At 44.8% G+C, this 11,820-nt stretch overlaps 1 protein-coding gene across 1 annotated transcript; it reads left to right on the top strand.

Annotated features, from left to right (window-relative positions):
- Positions 1–270: 270 nt before the first annotated feature.
- Positions 271–11,531, top strand: st6galnac (ST6 (alpha-N-acetyl-neuraminyl-2,3-beta-galactosyl-1,3)-N-acetylgalactosaminide alpha-2,6-sialyltransferase). Its single transcript, XM_071531175.1, has 10 exons — positions 271–394; positions 1,621–2,009; positions 3,680–4,052; positions 5,723–5,888; positions 6,350–6,524; positions 7,181–7,319; positions 8,194–8,297; positions 8,515–8,598; positions 8,876–8,975; positions 9,401–11,531. Exons 2-10 carry the CDS (start codon positions 1,870–1,872, stop codon positions 9,569–9,571), a joined length of 1,452 nt encoding a protein of 483 aa, XP_071387276.1. The 5' UTR covers positions 271–394; positions 1,621–1,869; the 3' UTR covers positions 9,572–11,531.
- Positions 11,532–11,820: the final 289 nt, after the last annotated feature.

Here is an 11,820-nt window from a genome sequence, read left to right as displayed (position 1 = left end):
TGTGTGCTGTCTCTTGTCTGTCATTAGGTTTTGTGATTCAGGGTCTCCACACACTGTGATCATAGCAAAGATCTTCTTTAGAGCTGTCTGCTCATGTCTAACTTTATTGCAACCTGGAGAGAGGGTCTTTCTCTGTTTCGTTTTCTCCCTCCCTCCCTCTCTCTCTCTCTCTCTCCACCTCTTCCCCTCACACTGTGGGGTTGAGGGGGTTGACCAATTGCCAGCAGCTGTTGCTCATTTCACAATGGTACCGCCCATACTGTGCCGGGGCTCTCAGTGTAGCCACTCCACACTAGATGAGGAGCACAGAGCTCCTAACTTAGAGGAATATGCTCTCATTATAACTGTCATGCCGGGGAAACTGCCTCTACAGACTACTGAAGACCGCAAATTGGTGAGAGGACATTTCAAATATCTTATCTTTTTTTATTTTTACAGCTTTCTGTTGACAGGAGAGGAGCAGAGGGAGACAGAGAGACGAAAGAGAAAGAGAGTAACAGTCCTCTAAAGGGAGAGAGATTGAAAAGTCATGACTCGTCTCAGTTTAATATGTTGAACTGGGGTTAATGCAATATCTGTTTAGTTACTCCTTTCATTTTGCCCTGACTTTTTTTGGCACCGAGTCATATTGGAGAAAATGTAATTACTTCCATGACATTTAATTCAGTAAGGTTGAAATCTCTGCCAGCTGTATCGAGTGCTTATTGTCTGAAAAACCTTTTACTGGAACAAAAGAGATTCCGTCTCAGTTTCCCAGTGTTATGTCTGTTATCAGAGACACGGGAGCTGAGTTTATCACTGGATCACCGCAACACATTCTTTCCATTCCCCGTTTAGCCTCAGACCGGAGTACCTAAACAAGCTTGGGAAAGTGTATCATTGACATTGTCATCAGTGCTGGTTATCATTTTACAGATTCATCCAGTTATTAAGGGATTAGGCCCGTGGATTGGCTGGACTTAACAAAGCAGCTAGAGACTTGCCTGGTAAAGAGAAGTTAGAGAAGCAGATTTCAGCAGTGGAGTGCCCCCGCTGCCTCGGGCCATGTTTATTACACTGCTTACAAAGAGGTGAGAAGTGGAGAGGGGTTGGTGCTCAATGTGTATGCTTATCTTCGGGCTGAGGGATTTGACCACAAAACAGTGGGGGGAAGGAATGAGAAGATGTTTCCTTTTCCTGGTTTCCTGCCTTTGCCGCTGTCATCACCCATTCTGCATTCTCCTGTCCAGTGAGCAGAGAACGCTGTCTACCGGGGCCACAGTTCTGCCCAGCCAGAGTGCGATTCATTTACGCAGTCATCGCTAAGATTGATCCAGTTTCAGCCTTGCCTCCGTTGTGTCCCGCATAATGAACGGCTGCCGCACAGTAGGAAGGCCAGGGTGAATATGCAAAGAAGGCGACGGAATAAAAGAGGAATGTAAAAGGATAGGAGGATGGTGACCGTGCAGTTTGTGCATGGGTGCGCGGGGGGCAGAGGTTTCATTAAAAAGGGATTATTGGGAGCCGTGTTGACGCTGAAAGATAAAGTTTCCCCTTCCATCCTGCCCCCCCCCCTCACACTTTCTAACTCTCTCTCTGTCTGTCTGTGCCTCTCTCCTTCCTTTCCCTCCCCTCCCCTAGTTGTGTTGAGAGAAGCCCAGAGTGGAGCCCAGAGCCTGTTGTTGGGCTAATTAAGTCCCCCCCCCACCTTCACCACCTCCACCCCTCCTGCCGCTCTCTCTCTCCATCTCTCTCTCTCTCTCCTCTCCCCCTCTCTCTGCCCCTCTCAGCCTCCATCCTCTGCCTCCTCATGTTCCTTCGGGGTGCGCGGAAGGCAGGGGGCACACAGGCAGCCCGCCGCCCGGGGTCGGGCTCTCCGTGACGTGGACCATGGCGCTCCAGAAGAAGCTGGTGCTGGGCTTCCTGACCGTCAGCTGCCTGCTGTGCATCTACATCCTGTGCGTGAGCCTGGAGATCCGCGTGCCTTGGCGCATGGTGGATCTGGCCCACTTCACCCAGGGTGCAAGCGGGTGAGTTGGGGGTTGGGGGTTGGGGGTTGGGGGTTGGGGGGTGGGTCAAAACCTACACTTATATCTTTCTTTCATCAAATGTGGTTTGTAAATGCAGTATTTATATGTTATTACATGGTGCCTAAATCAAGATTTACCAGTATTATGGAAGGCTGTATTCAGAAAAGACAGTATTCACATATAAATACAATTTCAGTGTTCTCCCAAATGGCCACCCGTAGTAAAATGGCACAGGGTTAAACTCTTAGATCATGGAGGGTATTAAAAGTTCCATGGTTTTCAGTAACCAGTACTTATTCCCCCCTCTGGTTGTATCATTGTGGTTTCAACAAAGGAGCCACACAGCGCTCTGGCTGCAGTAATGAAAAAAGCCCCCAGAGTTATTTCACTGGAGGTGGTCTCTTACACACATATGTGAAATGTAAGCTTTGTTATCATGGGCAGTACTCCAGGTTTAAAAGCCAGCGAGTCCAGATAAGGTGCATTAAGAGGAAGGAAGGAATGGCACAGATGGCCGTCTCTCAATGGTCTATTTCAGACACTAAATGATAAGTTTGGGGCATTCACAGCTCACGGGTCTCTCATTTTGAGGAATGCTGGAACTACTGAGCCGGTCTTTTATCTCATTGCCTGGCTATTCAAATAAGTATGTGCATATCCTCTTCACTTCTGCGTTCTGGAGTCTAGTGCATGCTGTGTAGGAGACGTAATGTGTCCTGATGAAGGTTTTTGCATTTAGACAGGGAAATGAAGAGAACTCTGCCCGTTGTGTGGAGTCGGGAACGTGGCTGATTTTTGTCTGTGGCCTTTCCGTTTTGCATAAGCTTTCAAAATATCTCATAAAATCATAAATCTCATAAAACGTAGCTGCCTGTGTCTTCCCTGCTTCTCTGTTGTCCATGTGGCCTTTGATCTCCGTTGGTCATTAACAAGTTTCAGTTCCACTTTTATACGACTGCTGTATTACATTTGCATCTCATTACTGGGCTTTATGAGGTTTACCTCCTGCTGAGCCTGACATCAACAGCATCTGGTGCATCAGCCTAATAATAATTGTCCAATCAGGGTAAAGGGAATGCCATGGTTACCTGAAAATGCGGCTTTCTACCAAAAGACATAAACAGAGTAGCCCGTATGGCACTATGCAACCTGTGAATCTAGAACATGAAGGCTAATTAGTTCTACAACAAGGGTTAGGGTTTTTTTTTTTGTGTCATTGTGCTGGATGGTTTGTAGCAGTGAAAAGCCTTGTGTGCAGTCGCTCACATACACACCTCAGATACAATATTGATAATTAAAGGGGAAGAAGAAAAGCAGAACTGAGAGTTTCTGTGTACGTGGAAGGACAGAAAGTGTCAACTATGCCGACCTATGTTTATGTTCTAGCTCACTCTTTTCTCAGAAATAGCTCCTCTTCATTTTAATCACGTTACACCATCAGCAGGACTGTAAAAAATTGGCAAAGCTATGCCATGTGAAACGGAGAGGCATAAATAACCTTATTTCTCTCCCACACTGGAGAGAAAACAATTAAGAATGCACGTTTTTTGTTTGAAAAGCCAGGAATTGGAGTCAAGCAAGGGCAACGCAACCGTGTGAAAAGGAAGGTTAGATGATACATGTCCACCAGTGACCTGCACATGCTTATCAGTGAATGTTTTGTCTTCCAGCGTGTCACAAGACTCTGAGGAGCGTCTCGGCGGTGACGGTGACCGCTGGACCCAGGCGCCCCCTGCCTCGACCTTTGACCCTCAGCTGTTCTCCGGAGCGGCTCCGCATGAGCAGAAAAGTGCCACACAGGCTCCGACTTTAAAGGCCCAACCACCCGCACCTGCCGGAGAGCGGCCGGCCAAGAACAACAACACCCTGCCTCCGTCTAGAGATGTCAGCGAGTCTAGTTCCGAGTCTGACGCCATGGATAACGGCAGAACCGCCACCGAAGGCCTTAATCTGCGGCCCCGGCAGCCCACCCGCGCTCCCGGGACGACACAGCCTCCCTACATCGGAGATACCTACGCCAGTGAAGATATCCCACCGCAAACAGTCAGTTCCGTCTCGGTATCTCTGCAGAATCTGCTTGTTGTGACTTCAGCTTTCTGCGTAGATCTCTGATCTCTGTCTGCGTTTTCTGCTTAAAAATAATGCCCCCCCACCCCCCTTTTGCAGCAGTGGGTGGTGGGTAAGATGATCCTACAGGTAGTTAGCTGTTGCAAGAGGATAAAGAGTGATATTGTAATTAAACAAGGGATTATGCAATAGGTAATCAGAGAGGTAATTTATACCCCCTTGCGTTGTGCCTCGGATGATCTGGTGCATTAGATTGCTTAGAGATCATCAGCGGAGTATCGGAACCTCTTCGTTTTCATGACAGCTGTCACACACCTCTGCTTTTCCACAGGTTTGACAGGATGGACTTGTTTGAAGCAAGCATGTGCGCTTATAGGGCGGATGCCACAGTAAAAAAATAAAAAATAAAAAATGGGTGGGCCAGCCTTCCCCATGAATGTTTACCAGAAAAATGAAGTCAAGCCTCGCAGGGCCTGGTTCCGTTTCTCCGTCTCCCTCTGCCCCTCGAGTGTGTCATCAGCACAAATCTTTTCGGTTGCGTTTTGTCAGATGGTCCACCGAGGGGAATAGAGGAGAGGATGAGAAAGCACACGACTATGAAATGGAGACATTGCTTTTAAAGGAATAGTTCACCCAAAAATGAAAATTCTGTCATCATCTACTCTCCCTCATGCCAAATGAAACACAGGTGAAATTTGTTAGTCCATATAACACACAGGGAGGTTGCCAGCAGGGAGGTTGCCAGCAGTAAATATACTGTAGGTCTTTTTGGAACTCTGAAGAACTGGTCCCCACTGACTTCAGTTGTTTTGGAGAAGGCTGCTATGGACTTGTGCTGGCAACCTCCCTGTGGATTTTTGGATGACCTGTTCTTTTAAGAACGTCTCATGTGAGCAATCACAGGGCTCTGTGGCAACAGGGTGGTTTCATTTTCATTTTGATTGACTGATTAAGACTATAATTAAAATAATTCACTATGATTAAGTGACTCACAGTTCATATTTTCCACGTCTTTCAATGACATATTAAGTATTAAGTATGATATTGTAAAGACTTCCATGTCAGTTTAACTGCGGTTCAGGCTTTGAGCGACTAAGGATTGCATACCTCATAGACTGGGATACGTAGGGTAATTGACTCTATAGAGAACCAGTGGATAATACAATTAGTGAAAGAAAGTTGCTAATGGGTTCAGTTTAATCAGATCAGGCTCTTTGTTTCTGTTGACCTTAAACTCTGTGTTTATGTGTATGTATGTGTGCATTCTTTCATGTTTCCTTGTGTTCCTTCATATATGTAGTTTGTGTTTTATTCATGTGTGTCAGTAATGTATCGCCATGTAAGTTTCATAATGAATATTCCTCTCGCAGGACCAAACCTCCAGCATCCCTTCTGTCATTAGAGTTGCTCTTCCGTAGCTGTGTAATTACTAGATAATTGCCTCCAGCGAGAGTCTGTGGGTTAATATTGCGGTTGCGCAACCCGCCAAATGGAACTAATGATGCTGGTCTGTAGTGTGGGCTAATGATCATGTAGACATGACTGTATGTTGGGATTAAGACCCTGTCATTGGTTAGAGGGGAAGCTGTATGTGTGTGTGAGTGTGTGTGAGAGATAACAGCAACTCTGGTATCTGCTCCCTGCAGGACTGTCCGGACAGTGTGAGGAAGAGAGTTCCATCAACTGATTTTGGTGGGCGTTTTCTGAAGAGCATTCCAGTCCTGCAGTGGGCCAAGCATGCCACTCCTGAGCAGTACCAGCGCCTGAGCCAGTACCCAGGGACACACGGCTGGGGGGGGGTCGACTACGAGAGTAAGTCCTCAACCGCTTAGTCGACCTCAAACCATTATCACAATATATTTTATTGAGAGTACTGAGAAAACGAACACAGAATTTTCACGTCACACGCCATGTTTTGCCATCTTTTGTCATGTCACACTGATGGTGTTTTTTTCATATCTAAAATTCAAGTATATCCAGATGGCAGACTGAAAGTGTTTCTCATTATATAATCAAGGGCATGTGGGCCTCCATGTAGTTAAGATGCTTGTCACGTTAAGAGAATGATAGCTTCCTGTCTGTTTGCCCACACATGTAGCCTCAGGGTCTTTTTTTTCAGACCAATCCCAACAACCGAGTCTGTAGGCGTATACAACTGCAGAAGCACAAAAATTCCATCTTGGCTGCATTCAGCCACTAGATCTTTTCTTGCACGATTCAAGGATTCTGTGTTAAATTCCATCCACAAATGTATTCTATGTTTGTGTCGACAGCGCTGGTGGCAACGCTCTCTGTCCTCAATTCTTCTGCTAACTGGCAGATGTTTGACGACTGGAGCCACCGCCGGAACAAATCGCAGTGTATCCGCTGTGCTGTGGTGGGGAATGGTGGGATACTGAAGGACTCCAAGAAAGGAACGGAGATCGACAGTCACGACTACGTCTTCAGGTACACGCTGACTGTGGCCTCGTTGAGTGTTCGAGTGTAAAGTGGACCCCGTGTTAAAGGAAGAATCCACCCTCGAAAGGCATCCTGGGAAATGTAGAAAACACTAACTGAAGCAGAAGTGGAGGCAGGTTGAGAGAAAGTGGATACACCAAAAAAAAAAAAAAAAAAATTACAACACTTCATCACAAAATAACTCCTGGAATCCACTGAACATAACAGTGTAAGAATATCTGATGGTGGATTTTTCTTTTAAAACCACCCCTGTGAACTCAAATTGCTCCCTCACTGGTTTTCCCACCCGGTCGTCAAAGCACTGTGAAATGAGAATAGGTGTGTTGTTGTAGCCTGTAGTGAATAGTCAGCGTGGGCTCTGGTGAAAAGCTGCAGATCAGAGGTGCTAATGCCAGCAAGCGCACAGTCATTGTGTGTCATTCAGGATGTCTCATTCAAGTGCTCCTTCAGTGCATAGACTGGTCCCTGTGTGTGTGGTTGCCATGGTGACCGATGGGTTAAGTGGTAATTAACAGTGTTCTTGTGCGTGTCTGTGTGCTTGTATGTGTCGGTCTGTTTATTTGCCTGTATGCATGCGCATGGGCATCTTTCATCTGTGTGTGTGTGTGTGTGTGTGTGTGTGTGTGAACACCACTGATCTGCAGGACCAACGGGGCAGTCATTAAGGGCTTTGAGCAGGACGTGGGGTCACGGACCACCCACTACACGTTCTCCACCAACACAATGAGGAACTCCATGAGGAGCTACGCCGACCTCGGGTATCGAGGGCCGCCTGTGTCTGAGGTCAGGACCAAACAGGAAACTTTTTCCTCACCATATTATTAGAGTGCATCTCACAGGGGTGAGAAACTGTGGGGGTACAATGTAAAATTAAGGGGTCTGCACCCCCTAAAATACTGTCCTGGTAGAAGCAGGCCCGGGTCACAGCACATAGAGATAGAATAGGGGAGATAGAATTAGGGCATTGGCACAAGAGGAAAGTACATTTACTCAAGTACTGCACTTAAGTACAGTTTTGAGATACTGGCACTTTACTTATTAGTTATTATTATAGTTATTAGTTATTATTATTTCCTCAGTATTTCCATTTTGTGAGACTTTGGACTTTTCCTCCACTACATTTATCTGACGGCTGGAGTTACTAGTTACTTTGCATAATAAGGTTTTACATGCAAAAATTTTATGAGCTTATCATATAAGCTCATAAAATACGTTGCATTGTTAGAGTTTAAACTCCCCAACAGTATATGGAGCAGTTACACCTGCAACATTAAAATACTTCTGACAGGTTAGCGCTTCAATAATTTAACTCTCTGAAAGAATGAGGACTTTTACTTTTCATTCTTAAGTACATTTTACTGCTAATACTTCTATACTTAAGTAAAATTTTGAATGCAGGACTTTTACTTTTAATGGAGTTAAAATAAAAAAAATATTTTTCTATTATGATGTTGTTACTTTTACTTAAGTAGAGGATTTGACTACTTTTACCACCACTGGGCATTGGTCATGGGAAAGAGAAGAACAGAAAGAAAAAATAAACATGTTTGGATCTCTCTCTCTCTCTCTCTCTCTCTCTCTCTCTCTCTCTCTCTCTCTCTCTCTCTCTCTCTCTCCCTCCCTCCCTCTCTCTCTCTCTCCCTCTCTCCCTCTCCAGGAGACACGGTATGTCTTCTTGCCAGATCATGACCGTGACTACTTGTTGATGAAGGCTGCGGCCACACACACTCCAGTAGAGAGAGGGCCTGAGCGCACCAAGTCGTGAGTAACACTCATGAAGTGCATCGTCAGCTCTGATGACGCACGGGCAATGATGAAATGTTGTAACTGTTTTTGGTGTGTATGTGTCTGTACCTGTGTGTGTGTGTGTGTCTGTGTGTGTGTGTGTCTGTGTGTGTGTGTCTGTGTGGTGTTGGATAATTGACTGTAAATGGATTGTGTGATTACGTAATACTCTCATATTTCCATATTTCTTCAGCCCGCCCGACTACTTTGGAGAAAATGTGTCAGCAGAAAAGTTGAAGATGTATCATCCCGATTTCATCCGTTACCTCAGAAACAGGTGGGAGTTTTACCAGCGGGACGGGCGTGTCTGATCACAATGAAAGCATGGCTCTGATTACAAATAGTGTGAATGAGATTGAGGTTGAAAGAGGAGTGTGCTCTGGGGAGTTCCCACACAAAGAGGATTTATGTATTAATGATGAGCAGCTACTAAAAGATTCAGGAATATGCGAAGAATGCCAAGAAACCTCTCGGGGGATTCTCCCTCATGCTCCTCCGCATCGCTGTCTCAGAAACTGACCATACAGATTGTTTTTCATTTTGTGATGTTTCAGATTCCTCCGGTCCCATACCATGACAACCAAATATAAGAACATATACCGTCCGTCAACGGGCGCTGCGATGCTGCTGGCCGCTCTGCACACCTGCGACCAGGTAGGATCTATCATCATCGTAGACGGGTCTATATCCACTCTGTGGCAGGACTGCACTTGCCTGACAGTGTGAGAACGGATTTACTCCGACTACTGCTGCAAAACACACACCTCGGATACCGTTGTGTAACCCTGATCGGCTTGTGATAGGGAGTCACTCACAAAACAAAGTTTACCTTGGAAACAGTGGTGTGTTGCAATGCCAACCTTCTCACATTGTCCTCATATTGTTAAATATCCACCCACCTAGATTCCAAAGCATTGAATTGAATTTGATCGGTGTGAAAGCTTGTTTTCCAACCGGTCTGTTATGCGGACACAAATGAGCAGCGTTCTCCCCTCTGAGGCTGAAATTCAAGTAAAAAAACAAAACCAAAAAAAGAGCATAAATGAGGTCATTCACTGTTTGTTTCTGTGTTGATAAAGGTGAGCGCGTACGGCTTCATGACCCCGGACTACAGCAGCTACTCTGACCACTACTACGACAAGAGCTACCGCCAGGTGGGCTTCTTCGCCAACCACGACCTGCGCATGGAGATGAGGCTGTGGCAGCAGCTGCACCGGGCGGGCCTCGTGCGCCTCTACATGCGCCAGTGAGTCAAGAGTCGGGGGCCCGGGAAGTGACGCCATCCCCCGCCTGCGTGCGCGTTAACCAGCGGTGGACCGGAGCACATGACAGGAAGACGGAAAAACCAGACAACCCCGCTTTCTCTCACAATGACTCTCTTGGCTTCCTGTTGCTGAGCAGAGAGAAAGCGTTTTTTTTTCTTTTATGATTCCTGAACTAGGATTTTTTTTTCTTCTTCTTGACAGCTGCTATGATTGTTCAGGATTTAGCTAATTTGTTTTAGGGTTTTATTTGACACATTTTACTCTTACTTAAGGCATATCATACAATCAGAGTTTGGGTGTGTGAAAAGCTGAGTTGTGTGTGCTGTGTGGTACAGTATGTTGACAAGGGACAAGACTGCAATTCAGTTGGCTACTTACTTAAAATATCCTGTCTCCCTGCCCTAAATAGCTGGTCAGAGCACTGCTGGCAGTAGTCATGTTCTATTCTGATATTTACTCAGATTCTGTTCTCTCTCCCTCTCTGAGTGTGTGTGTGTGAATGTCTGTGTGTGTGTGTGTGTGTGTGTTTAAAGTGGAAGGTGAACAAACTGAGTGTGACGAAAGCTCAGTGGGAAAAGTATTTAAAATTGAAAGTGCATTTAGTTTTAGGAACTTAACTTATTGTCGTTTTTTTTTCTTTGTTCTTACATCCCAGCTATTTTTTTTTAAAGCACAAAAGTGTACTTTTTTTCCCACACAGTGCCATAGTATGATAAGAAGAATACTGTATGGACTCCATTAGAACTCTCAGTGCCTTTAATGTGAATCACTATTCTGGAAAATGCGTCGTGGCCGAGGTAACGGAGGAAAATATTTGAAGTGGTGGAGTTTCCGCAACAACACAAAAGAGGACACGTTGCCAGTGGCCTTTTTTTCTCTCTGTTTGGATTCTGTGACGGTCGCCAAGGACGCTCTTTACAGACTCTGCTTGTGCACCTGAACTCATCTCTGAGCTGTGACGGTAAAGGGTCAAGTTCATCGAGATTCATTGTTCTCACTGTTGATTTCCTTCACATTGTCACTCATTTGAACTCATCTCCATGGACATACAGTACTGTATGTATGACATGGAGTAGCGCAACAATAATGTCAGTGTACTGTAGATTTGTGGTGTAGGGGAACAGACAAGTAACCAAAGACACTGTGCAGATCAGGGAATATATGTTTATTTCGTGTTCAAAACTGAATGTTCCAGTTAACTGAAACATTGGATCATATTTTTGCAATGAGGAGTGGATGGGTGGGTTTGTAGTGCAATTTTGATTTTGACCTTTAAAATCTGTATAAAAGGAAAACTGTGATTTTATCTCTGTGGTTTTGGGATTTATTCTTGGTTTGTCTCTGACCTTTCCTTCTTCTGAGTCCAGTGGAGAAGAATAGCACAGACACTGAAAAGGGTTAGCAGTGTCAAGCACAGCAGTCATTCTCAGTGTGTGTCCAATTTATGTTTGTGTACGCTCTTGTATTCTGGACTGGCATGGTGCCTTGGTGAGGATATATAGGGGAGACTGGGGATGATTGTAACACATTTTGTCTCAGTCCCTTTTGTTTGAGTTTTAATGTTAGATTTTTCAAATTTTGACACAAAGTGCCCACATCTGTCTGCTACAAATAGCAAACACTTTAACCTCTATTGTACTATCACAGACTTCATGAATTGATGTCAAATACAAGGAGTTCCATTGTTATAACCTACCCCGATACCGGGGTAAGTTATAACACTAGCTGGGGTAAGTTGTAACAACAAGAGGAAAGAAGCAAAAATTTAGCTTATACTATGCACTATGCATTATAACAGCTCTAATGAAGAATGTATGACATTAAAAACAACATGACTGTCAGTCACTGTGTATGTGTGTGTGTGTGTGTGTGTGTGTGTGTGTCTTTTACTATGTTGATCCTTTTGAACTAAACCATTTTAACATCTCTTAACTGCGCATGGATGTATGGGTTGTCTTTTAACAAAATGAACTGAAATGTGGTGTTCCATCACATAACTGTTTAATAAATGAGTCACAGTAACACTTTTTTCAACAGTGTTACAACTGTCACCACCCCTGTCGGCCATTATATTTGTAGCTGTTGTGGTTTGAGATTAGCATGGATGGAATGCATCACATGTTACTTGACTACTGTTTAATCTAATACAAGTCCTATCATGTTAACTTCAACACTATCAGTGCTAATCAAAATATAAACTTGCTTCAAAAAATCACTTTCTTACTGTAAACTGC

This window comes from Centroberyx affinis, unplaced genomic scaffold (genome assembly GCF_046629955.1).
Source record: "Centroberyx affinis isolate AG114_WGS23_722 - 3 ecotype Tasmania unplaced genomic scaffold, CSIRO-AGI_Caff_v1 ptg002048l_1, whole genome shotgun sequence".
Classification (NCBI taxonomy): Eukaryota; Metazoa; Chordata; class Actinopteri; order Beryciformes; family Berycidae; genus Centroberyx; species Centroberyx affinis.
The sequence above is the reverse complement of the archived record's forward strand: the minus strand, read 5'-3'. Positions and strand labels throughout refer to the sequence as shown.

Bases quoted from the DNA above. Each gene is read 5' to 3' on its own strand.
- st6galnac (XM_071531175.1), top strand. From the start codon at position 1,870: ATGGCGCTCCAGAAGAAGCTGGTGCTGGGCTTCCTGACCGTCAGCTGC. The intron at 4,053-5,722 runs GTCAGTTCCGTC...TGCTCCCTGCAG, and splicing joins AAGATATCCCACCGCAAACA to GACTGTCCGGACAGTGTGAG. The intron at 8,976-9,400 runs GTAGGATCTATC...GTGTTGATAAAG, and splicing joins CTCTGCACACCTGCGACCAG to GTGAGCGCGTACGGCTTCAT.